The sequence below is a fragment of the Drosophila kikkawai genome, chromosome X, assembly GCF_030179895.1.
Source record: "Drosophila kikkawai strain 14028-0561.14 chromosome X, DkikHiC1v2, whole genome shotgun sequence".
Taxonomy (NCBI): Eukaryota; Metazoa; Arthropoda; class Insecta; order Diptera; family Drosophilidae; genus Drosophila; species Drosophila kikkawai.
Genome location: NC_091733.1, coordinates 30,295,050 through 30,317,945, shown reverse-complemented (window position 1 = coordinate 30,317,945; position 22,896 = coordinate 30,295,050). Strand labels below are relative to the sequence as shown.

The following is a 22,896-nucleotide window of genomic DNA, read 5'->3' as shown; positions in this document are numbered from 1 at the left end:
AATATTTTTTTTAAATATATTTAAAAATATACATGAAACTACTTTTAAAATTTTATATAAAACTAACATAAAACAATATAAATAATTAAAAATAAAAATATAAATTAAATTCATTTAGTAAATAAAAACACAATATAAAAAACTATATAAAAATTTATAATTAAAATATAAGTTAAATTAATTAATTAAACAAAAACACAATATGAAAAAGTATATAAAAAACTATATATAAATCTATATAAAAAACTGTATAAAAAGCTGTAAAAAATACACTAAAGAAAGTTGTTTTAAAATTAATATTATAATCCACCTTTTATAAGGTTTTGCCTCTTTTTTTCAACCTTTTTCATTTGATTTTTGGCTTTAGTTTCGGTTTCGCTTTTTGTTTAATTGCCAAACAAAGCTATAAAAAATAAGAAACAAAAAAATAAAAAACAAACACAGGAAAAAAAAAAGAAAAAACCGGCCCCGCGTGAGGCAAATGTCAAGGTGTTCAATGAAAAGAACACTCGACAATGCCAGCTGGTTGACAAATGTTGATTGGCTTCAATTCTGGTTTAATTTCTGCCTTAAAGAACTACTTGAATATTGTACTTAAAGTTTTTTATATATTCTGGCACATTTGGCAGGCGATTATGCGACAAAATTGCGGCTTAAAAGATCAATCAAGGGATCAATTAAAGGGGACTTGCTGATCAATAGCCGGTTCAATCGGACGATTGATCGATCCAAAGCCTTTCGAAAGTGTGTGGGCCAAACAAAAGACTTGGGCAGCGAACCTGCTAGCCGGTGGCACTTTTGCAGTTTTTTTGTTTTATTTTTTTTTATATATTTCTTTCATTTTTGCTAGTCCTCCTTAAAAGGCGGAAACGTGAAACACTTAGAAAAATAAGTTTGAGATAGAAAATAACAACAATATAGTGAAATTTTTAATAAAGGAATTGCAAAGAAAATGCCTTTCGAAAAACTCTTTAAAAATCTTAAATATTTGATAATAGTGAATAAGAAATAAAAAAAAAACCTTAAAAGAATGTATAATAAAAATAAAAAATATATACAAATTTTTACTAAAGAAAATCTATATAAAACTAAAAGGCCAACAAAAAAAAGTGATTGTCTTCCAAGAAATCCTAAAAAAATTTAAAAAATTAATAATTAATAATTTAAAAATTTAAAAAATCTTAAATAATTAATTATAATAAATAAAACAGTTAAATTTTTAATAAAAAAAAATCGATACCAAAAAAAAAGACAAAGAAAATGCCTGAAAAATCCTTTAAAAATCTTAAAATATTTATAATTATTAATTAAAAATATATATAAAAAAACTTAAATAATTAATAATAATAAATAAATAAGTGAAATGTTTACTAAAATCTGTGCCAAACAACAGGCCAACAAAAATACCCGAAAAAATCATTAAAAAATCTTAAATAATTTATATAAATAAATAAAACATATAAAACCTTTGATAATAAATAATAATTAATAAATTATACAATATTTTTACCATAGAAAATCTATACCAAAGATAATGCCAAGGAAAAGAACTGTTTGCCTTCCGAAAAAACCCTTTAAAAAATCTTAAAAATTAATAATATTAAATATTAAATAATAAACTTATAAATACCTTCTCTTCTCGCATCCCTTAGCTTGTCAATGAGCCAGTGAGCCAGCACCTTTCCTCTGGAACCAACGCAGCCATGACAGAGACCAGCAATCACCAGCAATCGGTAGCCGCCGGAGGAGACTTCAATGGCCGCCACTCGGCCTCACCGGCTCGCACCATCGATTCGCATGACTCCACAACGGGGAGCCTGGACACCATTGTAGATCGCAGCCTAAATCGCGAGGAGCTGCTCCAAGTGGTGACCACCATTGAGCAGAGCACCAATACCACGAACAGCGGCAGTTTGACCAATTCACAAATCGGAATGCTGGAGAAGCAGCGGGAGGAGCACGATCAGGATCAGCAGTCGCGCCAGGATGCCCAGAGTCACATATATTCGAGTCCCGTTTACGATGAGAAGCCACCGGCTTTAAAGCTTCTCTCCGCTGCCTTGGATTTGGATACGGAAAAGACCAAGGCAGCGGCAGCGGCTGCCGGAGATCAGCCCAAAATGATATCCCATCAGGAGTTTAAGCAGCAGCTGGAGGAGGCCATGGCCACGCGACAACAGCAACAGCAGCCGGGCAGCCAGGCGGGGACACTGATGAAATCAAAGAGTGCCGCCAATACTTTGGATTCGCGTATAAGCCGGAAGCAGCGCTGTCCCCCGGAGTTTATCAAGTACAAGGGGGGAGCAGGCAGTGATGCCGGAGGCAGTGCCTCCACCATGTCGCTTTCGTCAAAGGATAGAAGACGTCGCAAGGCCAGCAATGAATGCTGTTCGGCTTTTCCTCTACAGATTGTGCTGGGTACACTGCAGCTTCTGCTGGCCATCAGTCTGGTGGCTTTGGGTTCCCTGCTGATTGTCCGGGAGGCGGCACTCTCAATGGCCGGTTGTGGCATCTGGACAGGGCTAACGGCGGCGGTGACGGGTTCCCTGGGCGTGGTGAGCATGCGCAAGACGCAGACAGCCTTTTTGGCCTTGAGTTTGGTTTGCATTGCCACCAGTACCCTGGCGTTGGCCATTTCTGGTGTGGGTTTATCCAGGGACCTCAACCGAATGGCAGAGCAGAAGGGCAACGATGAGCAGGTGAGGTTTTACAAGGTTTTTCTTTGTAATGAGGTTTTAATGAGGTTTTTCTCCAACAGTTTGTTTTGCTAACTACAAACAGCGAGGTTTCCGCCGCCTGTGGGCTGATTTTTGCTCTGTTCCTGCACTTTGTGGTCAGCATTGTATCCGTTTACAGATGCGCCTTGCAGATTTGCACCAAGTGAGTACATTTTCAATACATTTTCAAAGAAAAACTTAGTTTTCAATAAGAAATAAGTAAAATCTTTTCGAATAACTGTAAACACTTCCCGCTGGCACGATTTATCGATAAGTATTTGCTCTTAAAATCGAAAATCGGTATTTTGCCTAGGTATTTTCCTGTGTTTCTTTGGTATATTTCTGTCTTGGTCTTTGGTATATTTCTACTCTGGCTATGCGGCCACACTCGTTGGGAAAAATATCACAAAAAAAAAAAACAAAAAAAACAATTGTTTAATGTTTTTAAGTTGTGTAAATAATAGTGATAAGGAGACAGCTGTCTGTGTTAGTAACCCGAGAGCCACCAGTCGTGTGTGTGTGTCTGAGCAGCAACTATAAAAGCAAGGAGGACGTGGGCAAAGCGGAACAGAAGGAGGAAATCCGCCAGCAAAGAAGCAACAGCAGAGAGCGTGTGAGAGAGAGAGAGAGAGAGAGAGGGAGAGCGCGCGAGTGGGAGTATAGCGGAAGTGATAAAGCAAAGAGGAGAGGCCACAAGAGCGAGTGAGAGGGGGAGTGCCGAGAGCAAAGAGGAGCGAAAGAGAGGCAGCGACGGCAAAGTGGAGGCGTCGCTGGAGCAGCCACAAGACGCCAGCAGCGATTGGAGTCATGCCGCTGGCCGATTCCCAAAAGGATCTCCGCCAGCAGCCGCAGCAGCAGGAGACTTTGCAGCAGCATGAAAACCAGGAGATGCTGCAACAGCAGCAGCAGCAGCAACAGCAGCGCAGCTCTATGGGCCTCCAGCTACGCCAGCGCCTGCAGATCACCTCTTCCGGCTGCAGCAGTCTGGCGGTCACGCCCATGGAGCATACACCCACCGAGGACGATGAAAGCGGGGCAGGCAGCAACAACAACAACAACAATAACAATAACAATGCTGTGACCATGGTGACATCATCGCAGCGCCGACAACAACAGGTGCAGCAATCAGCCTTGCAGGCAGCCCTCGAGCAGCATCACATCTCCCCCAAACAAGAGCAAAGGAGCAGCAATCGAACACTCTGCTGTCCAGCTCCTCCTCCAGAGCTAATGGAGTTGAGCGACTCGGAATCGCAACAGGGAGGAGGAGCAGGTGGAGGAGCTGGAGCTGGAGCCACTGCTGAAGGCCTTGCCCTAGCCCTCGACGAGAACGAGTTCGAGCTGAAGGAGGTCATCAAAGAGGGCCATGACAAGGCCGATCCCTCCCAGTTTGAACTGTTGCGCGTTTTGGGCGAGGGCAGCTTTGGCAAGGTGTTTCTAGTGCGCAAAATAATAGGCAAGGATGCCGGGACTCTCTATGCCATGAAGGTACTCAAAAAGGCCACTTTGAAGGTCAAGGATCGTGTGCGTAGCACTAATGAGCGAAAGATCCTGGCAGATGTGGGTCATGCCTTTATTGTACGCCTTCATTATGCCTTTCAAACACCCGGAAAACTCTACCTTATACTGGATTTCCTGCGTGGCGGTGATTTATTTACCCGCTTGTCCAAGGAGGTCATGTTCACCGAGGAGGATGTCAAGTTTTATCTGGCAGAACTGGCTTTGGCCATGAATCATCTGCACACCTTGGGCATTATCTACAGGGATTTGAAACCGGAAAATATACTACTAGATGAGCATGGACACATAGCTCTTACAGATTTTGGCCTCTCCAAGCAGCCTTTGGATGGTTCCAAGACCTATAGCTTCTGTGGAACGGTGGAGTACATGGCTCCGGAAATAGTTAATCGCAAGGGACATGATTTTGCCGCCGATTGGTGGTCATTTGGTGTCTTGATGTATGAAATGTTGACGGGGAATTTACCATTTCATGGACAAACCCGCCAGGAGACAATGAATCAGATTTTGAGGAGCAAACTGGGCATGCCGGAGAATCTTTCACCGGAAGCGCAATCTTTACTAAGAGCTTTGTTCAAAAGGAATCCTTTGAATCGCTTGGGTGCCGGTGCCCAGGGTATATTGGACATAAAGGCTCATTGTTTCTTTGCCACCATCGATTGGGTGAGGCTGGAACGGAAGCAAGTGCGTCCACCGTTTATACCTGCTGTTAGCCGTGACGATGCCTTTTACTTTGATGTGGAATACACATCGAAATCACCGCGTGACTCACCTGGAGGACCCATATCCGCTTCGGCTCATGAAATCTTTCGAGGATTTAGCTTTGTGGCTCCGGTTTTGCTAGAGGGTCAGTGTCTAGCTTCCTCAAATCAATGCTCTAACAATGCGAGTCCTTTGCATCATCATAATATGGCTGGTAATCCTGGTAATCCTGTTGCTCCTGCTCCTCCTGCTTCTTCTGCTACGGCTGGAACTGCTCCTCCTCCTCGCAGTTTGCCTGGTGTTTTGCCTGGCAACTTTCACTCGGAGTATAATCTTCTCCAGGAACTCGGACGCGGCACCTTCTCTGTGTGCCGCCTATGCGAGCATCGCTCTTCCAAGAAACATTATGCCGTCAAGGTGATTGAAAAGGCTGCCGTGGCCGCTGCCTCTGCAGCCTCCACTTCGGCGGATTGTTGGGAGGAAGTGGAAATAATGCTGCGTTATGGCAATCATCCGAATATTGTAACCCTGTATTCGGTTTATGAGGATGCAGGCTCTGCCTATTTGGTAATGGAGCTATTGAAAGGCGGTGAGCTCTTGGATCGCATCTTGGCCGTGGGTCAGATGTGTGAGAGCGAGGCAAGCGCTGTCCTAAGAACCATAGCCTCGGCGGTGGCCTATCTCCATGAGCATGGGGTGGTGCATCGGGATCTGAAGCCCTCGAATATGATATATGCCAGCATGCGGCAGACACCGGAAACTTTGAAGCTATGCGATTTGGGTGAGTACTTAATCCAGGATCCTCTGGTTATTCCTTTCTAAAACAAAATCCTCAACCTGCCAGGCTTTGCCAAGCAACTGCGCGCCGACAATGGCCTACTGATGACACCCTGCTATACGGCCAACTTTGTGGCTCCGGAGGTGCTAAAACGTCAGGGTTATGACCTGGCCTGCGATATATGGTCTCTAGGCGTACTGCTCTACATCATGCTCTCTGGACGCACACCCTTTGCCAGCACACCCAATGACTCGCCCGATGTGATACTGAAAAGGATTGGCTCCGGTCACATCGATTTCGCCAGCAGTCGCTGGTCTTTGGTCAGTGCCCCGGCCAAGGAGTTGCTGCGTCAAATGCTGCACATTGTACCAGAGAATCGTCCCACGGCAGCACAGATTTTGGAGCATTCTTGGTTAAGAGAACAGTTTGAAAGTGGTGTTCAGTTAACGGAATATGCTGGTGCACAGTCGTCACAACTCTCGCTTGGAGCCCAACAGCAGCAACAGCAACACATTTCGATGGCTTTAAGGGGCGCCGTAGATGCCACATTTCGGGCTATAGCCATACCACAGGCGGCGAATGTGGGTCCGGTGGAGTTGTCCATGCTGGCCAAGCGTAGGGCCAAGGATCGGGCCCAATTACATTCGTAATTGTGGGTCAAGAGGCAGCTAAATCAATTACTTTTCCACAAATCCTTTGAAAGTATTTCGTTTTGTTTTTTTTTGGGACAATTTATTTATTTTATATACAAAAAGCATACCGAGAGATGCCAAGGCCAAAGCACAGAGCATCTATACATATATATACCTTTATATATATATATAAACTATAACTATAAAGATACAGATACCAATATATATAGCTATTTATATATATATATAGAAAAAAACTTGTTTAAAAAAACTCTCCCAGTATTTTTGTCGAGCTCGAAAATTAAGGCCCTCGCACCAAAGACCTTGTAGTAGTAGCAAGATGCGTAACGCCCATATTATAAGGTCTTTGCTAAAACACTCAAAAAAAACCTAAATAAATATATATATAAAAAAAAATAAATAAATAAATATTTTTAATTAATTTAAATTGTAGCTAAAATTTTTCAACATCACCGTGTTATTGTTGTTTAACTAATTAAAAAAAAAACAAAAAATTAATAATTAATAATAATAAAAGAAAAATAATTAAAAATAATAATAATAAAAAAAATAAAAATAATTCATAATAATAAAAAAAAGAAAGAAATTAACAAAGAGTGGAAAAATATGAAAAAAAGGCAAAAACCACAAAAACCATAAAAAAACCTTTCCTTTATTATTATTAAAAAAACTAAAAAAAAAGCTTAAACTCTAAAAAACTCTTTAAAAAAGCAAGAAAAAGGAGCCAAAAAAAAAAAAATATATATATATATTAAAGAAAATTCTAGAATTAATAACATCTAAAAAACAAATAGAGAGTTTCCCACAAATTCTACTTGGAATGTCAATTTTGCACAAAATGAAAACAAAAAACTAGAAAGAAAGTAAACTAAACAATTGATAAATGATCAAGTTACAACTAACATATTGCATATTGTATATAGAAAAGCTTATATTTGATAGACAGTGCGTTTCGGTATGTTAAAGGCAGCTCAAATAAAAAGGGTTGACTGTACTCAACTTGGCTTAATTTTCAGTCAAGACGAGATTTTTAATCTAAAACTACTTTGAGCTTTTAAAAATCTAAAAAAAAATTCCAACAAGAGATTTTAAAGTGTCTATAATTTTTTTTTTGCAAAGTTTCCTGTTTTTAAATTAAAAAAAAAAATAATTTAATAAATATTACAATACATATTCATTAAAATTAAATTAATATTACTTTCTTCTGCCTACTTTTGGGCGAATTCCCAAGAGATTTTAAAGCGTCTATATTTGTTTTTTGTTAAATTTCTACTTTTAAAAATTCCAAAAAATTATTTAACAAATTCAACAAGTAGCTAATTTCCATATCTAACTAGTATTTAGCTTTAGTATATTGTTTTTTATAATTTTCAACTTTTTTATCTATTGTAAAGATGTTGCAACATGTTAAACATCGCAGAAACTCACTTCCATACTTTTTTAATCCCAACTTTACTAGTCTCTATATATTTTTGTTTTCTAAAAATAAACACCCCTCTTAAGCTGCCTTACACCTCTAAAACGCACTGTACTGATCACAAAGCAAGTTGTGACAACAAATTGGTTTCGCATTTCGTTCATCGCTGTCCGATGTCTTCCAACCAAAGTTGTATCGTTCGGCTCGCACTGAATTCGATTGGAGCCATTCCCCCCATACTATATACTATATATATATATATATATATACTCACTTCCGACTCCCGATATGACGTATATTTTACCTAAATGTCAGTGTATCTATTTGAATAATTATGCGAATTATGGGAGTGCAATTAAAAGCGAATTCTGAATTCCATGCGAGTATGTGTGCTAGCTTATAAATGTTTATGGGATATATATGAATATATATGCATGATCTGAGGATCTAACTACAAAAAAAAAAGAAAAAGAATGTGATTTTATAAGCAAAATTCTTCACTACTTCGTTTGCAATTCAATTTCGATTCCAACTAAAAAACTTGTTGAAAATTATACAAATAAATATTTAAAAAAAAATGATTAAAAAATACTAGTATATAATTAAGAGAATTATGATGTATGTATGCAGACAGTACGTTTCGGTACTGTAAATTCCAATTGTTTTTTTTTTTGATTCAAGCTATAAATGTACGTTAACTGAAGGGAAATTTCTCTAATATAAACTGTGTGTGTGTGTGCTGTGTGTGTATGCCTGTGTGTTTGTAATGCAAATTAAGATTTATGCGCTGTGCCACTACTGAACTTACTGCTAACAAGAAAAACAATAATAATTGCATAATATATAAAAAAAAATATATATATTATTATATACACAACTAGAAAATGTTAGTTAAACTTGCAAAATTTTTAAAGAAAAAAAATAATGTTGAAAGTGGGAAGGTATTAAGTGTATGATTGATCATCCAGCATCCAGACATTAGCTAGCTGAACGAGTAGAGAAAGTTTTGAAATAGGAAAAACGATGGAAATCTGATTTACTTGCTGAAATTTGGTTGAGAATTGGGGAATTTTTTTAGATTTTACTTAAATAAAATAATAATAAATTATAAATTGTAGCAAGATTTTAAATTACTAAAAATAGTATACCTTATATATTTTTGCTGCCTACTTTTAAGCGAGTTTTCAAGAGATTTTAAAACATCTATATATTTTTTTTTAAATTTCCACTTTTAAAATTCAAAAAAAAACTATTATATAAATATTGCAATATATATTAATTTATATATAATTAATATAAATTTTTTGCTGCCTACTTTTGGACGAATTCTCAACAGATTTCAAAGCGTCTATATTTTTTTTTTTGTGAAATTTCCCCTTTTAAAATTCCAAAAAAATATTTAACAAATTCCGAAATATCAACAAATATTTCTTTTTGCCTAATTCAATTGCTTTGCCTGTCTCAGACCATATTTCAGCGAGTAAACGATTGAAAATATAAAAAAATACTTTGATTAATGAAAACGTACTAACGGTTTGTTATAAAATGCTGTGCACAAACAAATTCGACAGAGACAGACGACGGGGACGAGAAAACGAAGACCGAAAAGTAAAAAAAAACTAACCAAGATATTTGGAACATCCCCATCTCATGCATAATTCTCCTTAAAAGACGTACATTGTATATATGGAATGCTACATACAAATATTTTCTTAGTAGATTTTTACAGCTTCCAAAACTATATATACACAAATATATATTGAAGAAGAAAAACCGATGAAATAAAAAAAATTAACAAAATATACATATAAAAACAAATTGAAATTAAAATTGAAAATTATTGAAAAAAGAAACTAAAAAAAACTAAAATAAACCTAAACACGAAACCACTTTTATTGTAATCGAAATCGATTCGAAATTATTGTAAAGTTGAATCATAAAAATCACAAACTGGAAACAAAAAATCCAAAAGGAAAAACACAAAAAAAAATAAATAAAAATAAAAATTCAAAGTTAAAAATTATTTTTTATTAATATAATATTTAATAACTAATCGAATTGCATTTTATGATTTAATAGGCACTAAAAACTAAATGAATCATTTCTGGGGGCCACTCTTATCGCTGGGCTCTCTGGTCTGATTTAGATAAGGTCGCCATTCTTATCGAAATGAGATAAGGAAATGTGGGTTTAAGCAGCTTAAGTAATTCTAATTCGATAAGGGTAAAGTTATCTTTTTTTTATATATTTTGTATACCCTTTTACAGGGTATTATAAACCTATGGCAAACTGAAAGGGTACACAAATTTTCCTTCTTCTTGTTTTAATTTAATTAAATTTTTAATTTATTTACCTTTCATTGAGTTCTATTGTTAATTTAATTTGTAGATAAAATTTTTAAAAAATTTATTGGTATTTTAATTTTCTTTTAAAATGTTTATTTTCCATAGTCCAAACTTATGCTTTATTCGTTTTTAATGTGTTCATTTTAGGGTGTTCATTTTATGATGTTCATTTACTTTTAAAATGTTCACTTCCTTTGTGAATATTTATTTTCTACTTGTAAATTCTTCGCTTACCCACTTTATCACCTTCCCAAAATGAAATTTCCTTTTTCTACTTGAGTTTTTCTAGTTAACAATAATTGTTGTTTTTATTTAACGTTTATCGTTTCATCGTTTTGTTATTTTGCAGCTTAAAAATAATTATTTATTTCAGTTTTTTTGTTTTTTGTTTTGTTTTTGCGTTTCTATCAATTGGAATCATAAGTTTTCTTTTGATTTGTGTTAATTGAAACTTGTTGCCTGGATAAACCGAAGCTTTGTTCATTCCTTCTTATCATTTCGTTTGTGATTTGATTTGGATTAAAAGAAAAAAAATATATATAGAAATAAATACACTTATTGTACAATGCTTTCGTGTTCTCTGCTTTTGTTTCGGTTTGTAAGCAAGCAAACTGTGTGGAAACTTGAATGTTTTGAATTGGTTTTTTCTACAGTTTTTGAGTTTGTTGTTTAAAAAAATAGAGATGATTTCGGAATCTGTAATTTGTAACTTGAAATAATCGGTTTCGAGTAGGGCTGTGACTCTGCTTTTCCAGACAAATATACATATGTGTTTTAGGTATATTTATGGGGGAAAGACAGACCTACTCGAAATGCTCAAAATATATATATAAGTATATATATTTCTCTCTCTAAATATGTCTATTTACGGAAGGACATTCAGTCCTAGTGCTTGCCCTTGCCCTTGCGACCCTTTTGCTGTTGCCTCGTCGTCGTCGTCGTCGTAGCGGTCTCCTTGTCCTTATCCTCCTCCTTTTCCTGGCCTAAAAAATAAAAAAAGGAATTAATAAATTAGAAATCAGTTAAAATTTTAATTTGAATTTATTTTTAATATATTTTTGAATTTAAATTTATTTTAAAAATATTTTTAAATATTAATTTATTTTTAAAATAAATTAAAAAAACTTAAATTTAAATTCAATTTAATATATTTTAAAATTTAAAAATAATTTTTTAATTTAATTGTATTTTATAAATATTTTTAAATTTTAAATTTATATTAAATATGACTTTAAATTTATTTTAAAAATATTTATAAATTTAAATTTATTTTGAATATATTTTAAAAATTACATTTATTGTAAAATAAAATTAATTATTATATTTTTAAATTTAAATGTATTTTAAAAAATAAATTTTTAAATTTAAATTAATTTTTAATTAATTTAATTTAAAGTCTAAATTTTTTATTTTTAAAATATTTTAAAATTTTAATTTATTTTGAATATATTTATAAATTTAAATTAATTTTTAATACATTTTCAAATTAAAATAAAATAAAAAAAAAATATATATTTTTAAATGAAATTACCTGCGGCAGCTTCTGTATCCTCCAACTGCACCTGCTCCAGGGCGGGCGTTAGTTCCTCCACCGGAGTCTCTTCCCCCAACCTCTCCTCCGGCTTCTGTGAGCTCCTGGCCTCGTGGACAACCACCTCGCCTTCCTCCTCCTCCTCGTCGTGCACCACCGCCTCCTCCTCGACCACGTGCGCCTCCTCGGCAATGACGCCATTCAGCACATTGACCGCCTCCTGGGCCATATTGGCCTGTGCCTGCCGCCGTCTATGCTCCAGATCTCGCTTATAATTCTGCGTCCACTCCACATGCTCCTTGTAATACTGGCCAACGGGTATGACAATCACCGAGATGTCATCAACGGTGGCCGCCGCCTTGCTATCCGCCAGCCGCCAGTGACCCGAATCATTGATTTTACCCCTAGCCCGGGCCACCAGCTCCTGGGCCACCATTGTATAGCGATGCTTCTCCGTGGGATATTTGGAGAGCGTCTGGAAGACGGTCCTGGCCACCGACTCATTCTCCGAGACATCCCACAGCCCATCGGTGGCCATCACCAGGACACCATAATCACCATCACGATTATCCTCGTCGGGAATGCTTACCACCTGGGTGAGATCACGTTGCCGGACATCGGGATGGGGCGTAAGGAAGGGTTTAATCTGAATGCCCGTATTAATGGCCAGCAATTCATGATCACCAAAGCCACGAGTCACTCCCAGAGTGCCAAGCAGGCGACTCCTTTTGCCCTCGCCATTCACCACCGGCATGCAGAGATCATCCCGGGTGAGCGTCTTGTATGTCCAGCCACGCATGGTGCCTTGGCGGCATAGAATCCTTTGACCCATATCCTTGATATGCGGTCGCTTGGCATACTCCATGGCCACATAATAGTTACCCATCAGGTGGGGCTTTAGTCTGGCCACATTCAGCAGGCGTTCCCTCTCCGTTTCCGGTGTGTGATCCGCCGAAAAGGGCACTGGATAGCAGCTAGCCTCCAGGGGATCCGTCTCAATGCTAGAGTCTGTCGATGATGATGCAGGTTTTGCTTCCTTTTGATGCCTTCGCTGGCAGAGAACCGCCCGAGAATCCCCAGCATTTGCCACATACATTTTGCCATCAATGAAGAGGGAAACGCAGGCAGTGCAGCCACCAGCATCTCGATACCGATCACTGTCCTGCGCTATCAGCGAGTCCATGTTGAAGAAGGCGCTCTCCAGGGCACCAATGATTAGTTCATCCTTGGATACCCGCCGCTGGAAGTAGATGGGATGCGGGAATGTGGGATTTAGCTTGGTGCCATCGCCACCAGCAGAGGCATTGCCCTCTGAAGAGGTGTCGCGCGGCAGGAGGAGCTCCAGGCAATCCACTAGCTTCTCGTGCAGGATGTGATGGAACTGATGGGAGGCAGCCAGGGCGGCACCGTAGCCGGCATGGCCATCGAAGATGCCAAAGTATGTGTAGGGTAGATCCGGGTGCTTGTGCTCCGGATCGGAGAGGACTTGCCTGGGGGGAGAGGGAGAGAGAGAGAGAGAAGAGGGAGAAGGTTAGTTTATAATGCTTTTTTTTTTTTGATTTAAGCTTACAAAAACTACGCTTGTCGGTGTTTTTCTCCTTTTTGGGGGTCACAAAAACCAAAAATACACTTTTTTAATTTTAAAATCGATTAATCGATTTTTTTTCAATTATGATATAAATTGATATTAATCAAAATCGATTTATCTCACATATTTTAAATGAAATTAAATTTTAATTAAATTAAAATTCATTTCAAATTGATTTAAAATTCTATAATTCTTGTTAATCGATTAAGCGATTTTTTCAATTATGCAATAAATCGATATAAATCAGAATCGATTTAATAGAAAAGTTTTTGACGTATGTAAACTAGTGGAAAATTAAAAAACAAAGTTGAACATTTTTTAAATATTATTTTTAATAAAAATAAAAAATAATAAAATATGAAATAATAAAATACAAATAAAAAATAATAAAATACAAATAAAAAATATATAATAATAAATAAGAAAATAAAAACTAATAAAATATATAATAATAAATAATAAAATAAATTATTATTATTATGTTATTAATAAATGCTTTATTTATAATTATTATTTTTTATTATTAAAAAAAAAACGTATTAATTTTTCTTCGATTACAATTATAACTATAAAAGGCCATAGCAATCAGATAAGCTCTAGAAATAAAGTGATTCATTTGCCTTGTAAAAAACTATATTTCCTGGTTCTATTGTTTATTTCTAATAGAAATGTCACTTGAAAACCTATAAAAAGCTAGACATTAATCATTTTTAATGGCCCCCAAACACACAACTATATATTTTTTGTACCCTTCAACTATTGATTTTTAAAAACCCGGGGAGTATCTAAAGCAACTAACTATGCTTTTGCTTTTGTTCTTTTGGGGACCCTAAGCAAAGTCTACTAAATCAAATTACTTATCTGGCGACAAGTGCAAACAATCATCATGCCAGCTCCCCTGAGATGTTTCAGCTTCCAAGAAGAACAAAAAAATTAAATAAATAAATGTAAACAGGCAAAACTCTCGAGGTTTTTAGGGTGACGCAATCTTTAGATAAAAATGAAACCTCCAAAATAAATCTATAATCATTTTTTAAAGAAATTATTGCGTTTTAGAGTTGAGAATTGAGAGAGGAAATGCATCAAATTTGATTATTGTAAACAAAAAACAACATAAACAAGCTAAACAAAGCGTAATCAGTTCGATTTAAGGCATTTATTTATAGGGAAAACTAAATTCTAAGAAAATAAAATAGGCATATTTAGGTTTTATGGCTGCCATCAGCAAATAAACACATTTTGTGGCATTATGACGAAACGTTTACAGTGCGATAAGCAATATTTTTATCATTTAATAGGGAACTATGCGTAGAGAAGGGGGTTTTTAGGAAATGAATTATAAAATGAACAAAATGATCAAGAGAATAGCAAAAGAAAATATAACATAAACAAAATGCAAGCTAAATTGCAGAATAAAAAAAGATTTGACATACATAATAAAATATAAAATAAATAAATTAGTGAATAAATCATAAAATGAACAGAATGAACAAAAAAATGAAATAAAAATATAAAAGATAAGGGATAAAAACCCTAAACAAAACAATAAAAAGGATTAACTTGACAGCGATTTTTGCAGAGTGAACAAAGTTAATAGAATGAAGTAGAGAAAATAATGTAAATGAATCACGAAATGAACAAAATGAACTAATAATTCAACAAAATGCAAGTGAATTGGTTTCCCCAATATAAACGAGCAACTCAGACCCCCCCAGAAGAGCATCCACACCTCCCATCCCCCCCAGTGCTTACCGGCAGAAGGCTCCCTGATCCTCGTTCCACTCCGATTTGCCCGAATTGACGCACTCGGCATAGCCAGTGCCCCACGGCAGCAGGTTAATGTCCCGCGGCACTATAATCGGTCGAACGTTGTGATCGGCCGAGGCGCGCAGCTCGTCGGGCGTTAGGAGTTGCAGGAATGGTGGTCGTGCGTAGGGGAACTTGTCCGGCATGGGTCCACCTCCTCCGCCACCACCTCCCCCACCGCCACCACCACCAAATCGCATCCGCTGGTGGCCGCTGTGATGGTGATGCCCGCCGCTACGCTCCCGCTCGAAGCTGCTGATGCCCGGCAGCGGTGGCAAGTCCGGTGCAATGGCCGAAATAAAACGTTCCTTAAAGTTGCTAAACATGTTTCCTGTTCTCCTTTTTGTCCTTTTTGGGGGTCCTTGGGCCTTGCTGCTGCTTCGCTCTCTCTCACTCTCACTCTCTCTGTCTCGCTCACTCCCACTGACGTGGCGAGCTTGCGTTTATGTTGTTGTTTGCCTCCTTTAACCGCCTGCCGCTGCTGGTGTTGTTGCACTTTCCTTGGGGAAGAGGTAGAGCTACGTGGTGATTATCGATCTGCCGATCTGCTAAGCTTAAGCTACGGTTATGGCCGAGTTGCTGGCTGATCGGCCTCAACTTAGCGGATATAGTTTTTTTTTTTTGCGTGTTTTTGCCGTTGTTAGAAAATAAATCGATTAGCAACCAGCAGTGTGGCCGTTTGGTGAAGTGCTGGAAAATACCAAAGCTGTGATTCGATTGTTCAGCAAAATACCATTAAGAAAATACTGTTTTTGGCCCGTTCTATTGAGCAAAATACCAAATTGTTGGTGGCTTATATTATTTTAGGTTTAAGTCTTGGCTAAACCGTTAGAATTTAAATTTAATTTTAATTATTTTGTTATTTTTATTACAGATCCCAGCACAGCGAGCTGCGTGATGTCATTATCAAGTCAAATGCCTCGGGCATTGCCTTGGATCAGCAAAAGGTGGACCAGTACATTAAGGCCATGTCTTTAAATGGCAGCGAAAAGGTTTGATTTTTGGAATTTTTATGGAATTTTTAAAGGTTTTTTTAGAGGTTTTTTTTTATACATTATTATAGATTTTTTTTTTGTTTTTTATTGATTTTTGATTGATTTTTATAGATTTTTCTTGATTTCTATTGATTTTTTTTAATTTATTGGTTGTATTGATTTTTTATTGTTTCTTTTTTTATTGATTTTTCTTAATTTTTCTTGATTTGTTTTGAATTTTTTTTATTTATTGTTTTTTTTTTTTTATTTTTTATTGTACTTTTAATTGATTTTTTATAAATTTTTCTTTATTTTTTCTGATTTTTATTGATTTTTCTATATTTGAATTCAATTTTATTGATTTGTTTTATGATATTTATTGAATTTTCCTGATTTTTATTGAATTTTATTGATTTTTATTGTTTTTTATTATATTTTTTGACTTCATAAAATAGGTAAATACCGAAAAGCTAGCAGCCATGTGGATGTATGCCACTCAAATGGGCAGCCTGCCGCCACCAACAATCCGAAAATTGACGCCTCCCTCCCGGCAAATCATGCTGATTCCCTCTACAGCAGGCAGTGGGGTGAGTTTTAAGACTTAGTTTTTTTTTTTAGAATTTTCGAGGTAATAATTAATATTTAATTAATATTATTCCCCACCAGCTGGCACCACCGCCACCCACACGAATGCCACCACAGCCACCGCCACCCGGCTCGGGTCCTGGATTATTACTCCCTGTGCCGCCGCCTTTGATGCCGGCTCAGTACCGGGGCATGACCCTGCCTTATATACGAGCTGGACCACCGGGAGCCCCTCCTGGCTTGATCTATGCCCATCCGGGCAGCTTGAGCGGCACCTATCGCACACACAAGAGCACCAAGTCGGCGGAGATGAACGGCCAAAGGCGACGTCGGCGTGCGGGCAAATCGGATGCCAATCGTCGGCAGCGTCGCAAATCGGAGGCGGATGTCCTGGATGGCGAGGGAGCACCGAATTTCCAATATACCGGACTGGATCGGGCCATAGCCGATAGCTTCTTGGCGCGCCAGGAGCAGTCGCAGGCGGGCAGCAGTCATGTGGATTATTCGTCGTCCGCCTCCTCGGAGCTGTACGGCGGTCAGAGGTCCTCCTCCAAGACCAAGATTGTCTGCAGGGATGTGGTCATGTGAAATGGAGGATGGGAAAAGTCGAAGATCAAGTCCAAGTCGCTTTTTTAAAGTCCAACGAACTAAACCTTCTCCTCTTACAGCTTTTGTACATAAATCTTTTCCTAAAAAAACAAAAAGTTATTAAAGTTCTCTGGATTTGCTTCCTTTTTTTTTGAGTCCCCTTTCAAAAAATGTATTTTCTATTACTACTTTTATTTCTATTTCTATTCCTATTTTTATTTTTATTTCTATTTTTATTTTTATTCCCAAATGAATATTAATTGTAAGACATTTATATATATGAATCGAATAAAGTTGTATTAAAAATATTATAATCATATTTTTTAATAGAGTTTTTGAAAAATGTAGCTGCTCTTTCTTTAATTGTTTGCTTATTGTTCATTCTTTAGTTCATTTTGTAAGTCATGTTTATCCCTGTGTTGTTCATTTTGTTGTTCATTCTGTTCTACCCTCTGCTATTTATTCTGTTGTTCACTGTTGTTTCTTTCTGTTATTTACCCTGCTGTTCTATTTGTTACTGAAACTGTTGTTCATTCTGTTGTTTACTCTGTACACTCTTGTGTTCACTTTGTTGTTACACTCTGTTCACTTTTACAAGAATTAATTTTAAATTAATATTTAAAAATATGACCTTACAAAGTTATATTTTTAAACAAGCTCCCAAATAATATATATTTTTAAAATTTAATTAAAAAACGAGGTATTTTTTAAAGATAGCCTTTATATAAAAGTAGTACAGTTTACGTCATATTTCAGCTGCTCTACACAACAAGTACTGCTCTCATAGGTAGTGCTTCTATAAAATCTGTAGAAAATGATTAGTTTTGCCTTTGGGAATCCCTTGGTAATCCCCTAGAAATCCTCATCGCTGTGATGCTCCGCCTTATTGGCCGTTTTTGGGCGCAGCGGCAGTTCGCCGGTTAATTTTGAAATGCTGATGTCGTCAATAGAGTTGAGATCAACTGGGGGAAGGGTATATATATCAAAATTATATTAATATACATATATTTTTTAATATATTATAAATCTACATTTTTTTAAATTTATTTACAAATATTTAAAATATAATAAAATATATAATTATTATATTTTAAATATTTTTTTGATGTATTTATTTAATTTATTTATATTTTAAATATTTTCTTTCATATAATTAGTTATATTTATTTTATAATTTTTTGTATATATATATTTATATTGTTTTTTATTTTTTATTTTTTTAAATCTATTTTTTAAATTTATTTTATATATTTTTTATATTTTTTTATATATTTTTTTAAATTCTTTTTTTTTTAATATTTTTTTATGATTATTTTGTAAACTTATTTTTATATATTTATTTTGTATATTATTTTTTATACATTTATTTATTATTTATTTTATTTTATTTATTTATTTTTAATAAAACTCACATTCATCATCGCCCGCTGCCAATGCCATGTTGCTCATCCCACTGATGCCACTTATGCCGCTGATGCCGCTCATCCCACTCATGCCCATGATCTCGCCCACATCCAGTTCGCTGTCGGAGCTGCCGAAGCTGCTGTCATCGTCCCGCGAGTTGAGCATGCTGCTGCCAGGACCATTGCGTCCATTTCGGCCAGTACCGGCAGCTCCTCCGCCAGCTTCTGCTCCTCCTCCTCCTCCTGCTCCTCCTGCTCCCCTCCTAGAGGCCCTGGCTGCCCGGGCATCTTCAGTTCCAGCTGGTGTCCTGCCTAAGAAAAAAAATATTTAAATATTTAAAAATATATTTTTAAAAGGAAAAGCCTCATTTTTCCTACCTCCAGCTGCTCCCTTCCTGCTCCTGCCCGTTGTGGGTCTTATCCTGGAGGTGGCCGTGCCAGGACGCTTGCCCTGAGCCACTCCATTCTGCTGCAGCAGCAGCAACTTGTCCTCATCTCGGATATCAGGGATTTCCGAATCCAAACCAAAGACACTGCGTCCATTGACCACCATGTCCAGGCGACTGGAGACATCCTCAACACCACCAAGGCCGCCGCCACCACCAACACCACCCACCTCATCCTCCTCATCATCCAGATCATCATCATCGCCATCGTCCCCATCGCCATCCTCATCATCATCGTCCTCGATGAGTCCCTCGGGTATAAATGGCATCGAACTCTCCGCTGGCTTCTGCAAAACCGGCGAGGCAATGGGCGTTGTCCTTTTAGTTCTCATTTCTAGCTGAGATCTCAGAGCATCGCGGACATGGAGACGCAGAAAATAACGCTGGAAAAGCTGCTGCAACTCCTTTTCACACTCCTCGAACTCGGCCATGTGAGCCGGTCGGATGCGATGCAGTGCCTCCAGTCGTTGACGTGTCCTCTCCAGCTCCGCCCGCCTTCGCTGAAGCTTGGACCCTAGAGCATTCAGCTCCACCTTGGCCGCCTCCAGTTGAGCCCGACTGGTTTGCAAACGCAACTGGCTGGCCTGAATGGCATTCTTCAAGGTTCGTTCAACACTAAGCAATTCCAAAGGTCGCTGGGCCTGGGCCAGACGCTGCTCCTTGTGCTGCAGCTCCTTGGAGAGGAGATCGTGTAGCGTGGCGCCGCGTTGGGTGAGATCTGTGGCCAGTTCGCGGGCACGACGCAGTTCCTCCATTTTATCACCAATATCCACGGGATTGAGACTACGATATTGATCCCGTTGGTGTTGCTCTTGGTCATCCTGGTCCCCGGAGGTTCCGGCTGGGTCCTCCACTTGGCCAGTGCCTGGTGCCGTCAGCAGGCGGGTGATTTTTTGCAGCTCTTGTGCTGTTACAGCAGCGGCAGCATAAAGCTTGCGGGGATTCAAGCGAATGGCTGCTTTGGTCACAAAAAATTCAGTGGCCGAGCGGATTAGGTGGATGCGCTGCTCCTCGGTGTCCACGCCGCCGGGCAGTGTGGAGCCGGGCTCCATGAGCCCGGATAGCCATTGGAGCAGCTCGGCCACGATGTGGAAACTGGCCAGGCTGCCGTGGGGATTGGCCAGAGCTTGGAGGGGGAAAATCCGTGGAAAGCCCAGCAATTTGAGCTGCTCGCCGAGATCTAGGGGGGAGAGATAGTTACTTGGGGTCTACTTAGGGGACTTCTTATCCCCCACTCACCTCGCACATCCTTGAAGGACATTCCTGGAACACTGGGCTGCTCAGCTGCTCGCCTGCAAATGCATTTTCCGCCGCCGTCATTTGTTGTGGTCGCTTGGCTTGGTCTTTGTTTGCGCCAACGGAGTCCAAGGGGAAGGTTGCCCCGGCAACGGCCAGTGCACTGAGACAAAACTTGGGTAAGGTGGTATTTTCTATAATTTAAGAAATTTAATTTTCAAATAAATAAATAAATTACAAAAAAAATATATAAATTATAATAATAAAAAAATAAACAAACAATAAATAAATAATTAAATAAACATTCAAAATTATTTTTTAATTAAAACAATTTACAAAATATAGTAAATATATTTAAAATAATAAATATCAATTATAAAATAACTTATAAAAAAGAGTTAAATAAATACTAAAAATACTATAAAAAATAGCTTTAAAACACCCCTAAAAATTTAAATTTGAAACAACATTATTTTTAAGTCGTATGATATACAACATTTTAGATTTTAATTATCTGCATTACGGATAGTGGTTCAAAACAAACCACCGAAAATGGGATCCACTCTTCGGACGCCGTTCCTTCGTTGGCCCTTCGGCCACAAGCTCAAAGAGAGTGCGGAGGACTCTCTCGCCGCTCTCCTGTTTATTTCACCGTCCTCTAGGATTCCGCCATTCTCTCCATTTCGCACGCGCAATTTGTTTCGATCGGTCGGGAAAAACGCGGCTCCTGTGAAAACGCAGGAAAATCGGTAGAAAACGGCGAAAAACGTTCAGAAAATCGGGAAAACGTCGTTAAGTCGTGAAAACTAGCCCTCCGGAGGGATCGGTAGCGGTTAATCGCGTGAAAATCCGTGTTAAAGTTGGAAAAAAAAAATCTGCGCTCGGGCTGCACATCCAATAAGTGCCGGTTATTGGTGTGCCAGTGCCAAAAAAGTGAAATATAATTGCGATTTACAAAGGAATTTACAAAATGCAGAGTGAGTACAGTCATACATTGCTTTTTTCCTATACCATTTAGTTTTTTATTTGGTTTCTCTCCGTTTTCGCGCATATTTGTCCTTTTTCTTATGCACCGTTATTCGGCACATGCACGCGCAGAGCAAAGCACAGGATATTTGTATATGTGTTGCGTCTCACACATATCCAAATATCATTTGCTCTGCTCTCCCGCTGTCGCTCTCGCTCTCTCTCTCTCTCGCTCTCAGTTCTTTGCTACCGCCTTGGCTTTTTCGTGTTAGGCTTTGTGTTTCTGATTCTTGCGCTTGCAACAAAATGTAGAAGCAAACGAAAGGAAACCTCTCTCACGGCAGCTAGATCCCAGAATACGATCCACATTTGTGGATTGGACGTTTCTGGCGCTCTTTGCTTTGATTTTCTGGCTGTAAAGTAAAACTGAAAATACATTTAACAGAGTAATTAATTTACAGATCTTTTTGACTCTTTCACTGAGTTGCAATTAAAATGGAATCTCGATCTACAGAAGAATTTACAAAATGCTTGCTTTTTTTCAATCGTGGTTAGTTTTTTGTTAGCTTTCTCTCCGTTTTCACGCATATTTCTCTTATGCACCGTTATTTGGCACATGCACACGCAGAGCAAAGCACAGGATGTTTGTGTATGTGTTGCGGCTCACACATATTCAAATATCATTTGCCCTGCTCTCGCTCTCGCTCTCAATTCTTTGCTGCCGCATCGGCTTTTTCGTGTTAGGCTTTGTGTTTCTGATTCTTGCTCTTGCAACAAAATGTAAAAGCAAACGAAAGGAATCCTCTCTCACGGCAGCTAGATCCCAGAATACGATCCACATTTGTGGATTGAAAGTTGCATGCGCAATCGAATTGGAAAATAAAAAACGCTGCGTTGCAAACTTCTGACTAAAATTATAAAAATACTCTGCGAGGGTATAAATATAAAAATATAAAAATATAAAAATTTATAAATATAATAATATTAATATATATAATTTATTTATATATAAATATTAATATATAATTTTAAATTTTAAAATTAAATTTAAAATTTGTAAACTCATTTTAAAATTCCTATAAATATTCTCTCAGTGTTCCCCTGCCAATTGTGACTAATTTCCCTTCGATTTGCTTTGGTCAGCCATACACACACACAGTTCACCTAGACAACGGTTGCGGGGCTGGTTTTTCCATCACTTTTCTTTCCCCACTTTTCGGAACATTCTGGAATGGGGCTGGATCTATGTTTTTGTTGTTGTTGTATTTATTTTCTTTAAGAGGTTTACAGGATACTGGCGAGCTAACCTGTTGCCTGCGTTGGTCATGTAATTAAAACTAGCCAAGTTTCGCTTGATTTTTCCTCTACTCCATTTTCTTGGCTGCTTTTGACAAGGCCTAGATTTTTATCTAATTTCCGCTGACAGATTTTCCTTGTGTGTCTGACATATTTTAATCTGCAAAAATCAATTAATCCAAGTTTCCGGCGATTAATTTGCTTTGGCGAAGCACAAATATTTAATTTTTTATTTTAAAAATCTAGAACTTTACTTTTATAACTTCTATTTATTTTATTTAAAATTGTATATATTTTTTTTGTTAATTTGAAGAATGAGCGAGGCTTAGCTTAGCTTTAAAAATGACTTT

The 22,896-nt window shown here is 37.5% G+C and overlaps 4 protein-coding genes across 6 annotated transcripts in view; 2 read left to right on the top strand and 2 right to left on the bottom strand.

The window, feature by feature from the left end:
• LOC108079784 (uncharacterized) overlaps nt 1–17,377 on the top strand; it is a 30,343-nt gene extending 12,966 nt beyond the window's left edge. Inside the window, exons 2-6 of the mRNA XM_017174230.3 lie at nt 1,653–2,699; nt 2,759–2,880; nt 15,927–16,044; nt 16,482–16,613; nt 16,693–17,377. Of these exons, the coding sequence (XP_017029719.1) occupies nt 1,704–2,699; nt 2,759–2,880; nt 15,927–16,044; nt 16,482–16,613; nt 16,693–17,199 (1,875 nt within the window). The 5' untranslated portion in view covers nt 1,653–1,703 and the 3' untranslated portion in view covers nt 17,200–17,377. The remainder of the gene's footprint in view (nt 1–1,652; nt 2,700–2,758; nt 2,881–15,926; nt 16,045–16,481; nt 16,614–16,692) is intronic.
• S6kII (Ribosomal protein S6 kinase II) lies at nt 3,102–7,256 on the top strand. Its single transcript, XM_017174228.3, has 2 exons — nt 3,102–5,715; nt 5,779–7,256. The coding sequence occupies exons 1-2, from the start codon at nt 3,525–3,527 to the stop codon at nt 6,360–6,362; spliced, it is 2,775 nt and encodes a 924-aa protein (XP_017029717.1). The 5' UTR covers nt 3,102–3,524; the 3' UTR covers nt 6,363–7,256.
• Nucleotides 10,403–15,734, bottom strand: LOC108079783 (protein phosphatase 1H). The gene is made up of 3 exons (XM_017174229.3): nt 14,999–15,734; nt 11,659–13,148; nt 10,403–11,110 (listed from the first exon to the last, which is right to left on the bottom strand). Exons 1-3 carry the CDS (start codon nt 15,376–15,378, stop codon nt 11,013–11,015), a joined length of 1,968 nt encoding a protein of 655 aa, XP_017029718.1. The 5' UTR covers nt 15,379–15,734; the 3' UTR covers nt 10,403–11,012.
• Nucleotides 17,378–17,997: 620 nt separating the features above from the next.
• On the bottom strand, nt 17,998–22,688 carry Cluap1 (clusterin associated protein 1). Of its 3 annotated transcripts, XM_070288313.1 has the most exons (6): nt 22,558–22,688; nt 22,415–22,493; nt 20,288–20,478; nt 18,981–20,228; nt 18,612–18,914; nt 17,998–18,161 (listed from the first exon to the last, which is right to left on the bottom strand). In XM_070288313.1, the coding sequence occupies exons 2-6, from the start codon at nt 22,444–22,446 to the stop codon at nt 18,052–18,054; spliced, it is 1,884 nt and encodes a 627-aa protein (XP_070144414.1). In that variant the 5' UTR covers nt 22,447–22,493; nt 22,558–22,688; the 3' UTR covers nt 17,998–18,051. The 3 variants fall into 3 exon arrangements, with proteins under 3 accessions (XP_070144414.1, XP_017029634.2, XP_070144415.1); XM_017174145.2 differs by having other exon boundaries at nt 22,415–22,688; XM_070288314.1 differs by lacking the exon at nt 22,415–22,493.
• Between the last annotated feature and the right edge of the window lie 208 nt (nt 22,689–22,896).

Bases quoted from the DNA above. Each gene is read 5' to 3' on its own strand.
- S6kII (XM_017174228.3), top strand. From the start codon at position 3,525: ATGCCGCTGGCCGATTCCCAAAAGGATCTCCGCCAGCAGCCGCAGCAG. The intron at 5,716-5,778 runs GTGAGTACTTAA...TCAACCTGCCAG, and splicing joins TTTGAAGCTATGCGATTTGG to GCTTTGCCAAGCAACTGCGC.
- LOC108079783 (XM_017174229.3), bottom strand. From the start codon at position 15,378: ATGTTTAGCAACTTTAAGGAACGTTTTATTTCGGCCATTGCACCGGAC. The intron at 13,149-14,998 runs GTAAGCACTGGG...CTCTCCCCCCAG, and splicing joins GATCAGGGAGCCTTCTGCCG to GCAAGTCCTCTCCGATCCGG. The intron at 11,111-11,658 runs GTAATTTCATTT...TTTATTTTTTAG, and splicing joins GGATACAGAAGCTGCCGCAG to GCCAGGAAAAGGAGGAGGAT.
- Cluap1 (XM_017174145.2), bottom strand. From the start codon at position 22,446: ATGGAAAAACCAGCCCCGCAACCGTTGTCTAG. The intron at 20,229-20,287 runs GTGAGTGGGGGA...TCTCCCCCCTAG, and splicing joins GTCCTTCAAGGATGTGCGAG to ATCTCGGCGAGCAGCTCAAA. The intron at 18,162-18,611 runs GTGAGTTTTATT...CCCTTCCCCCAG, and splicing joins GGCAGCGGGCGATGATGAAT to TTGATCTCAACTCTATTGAC.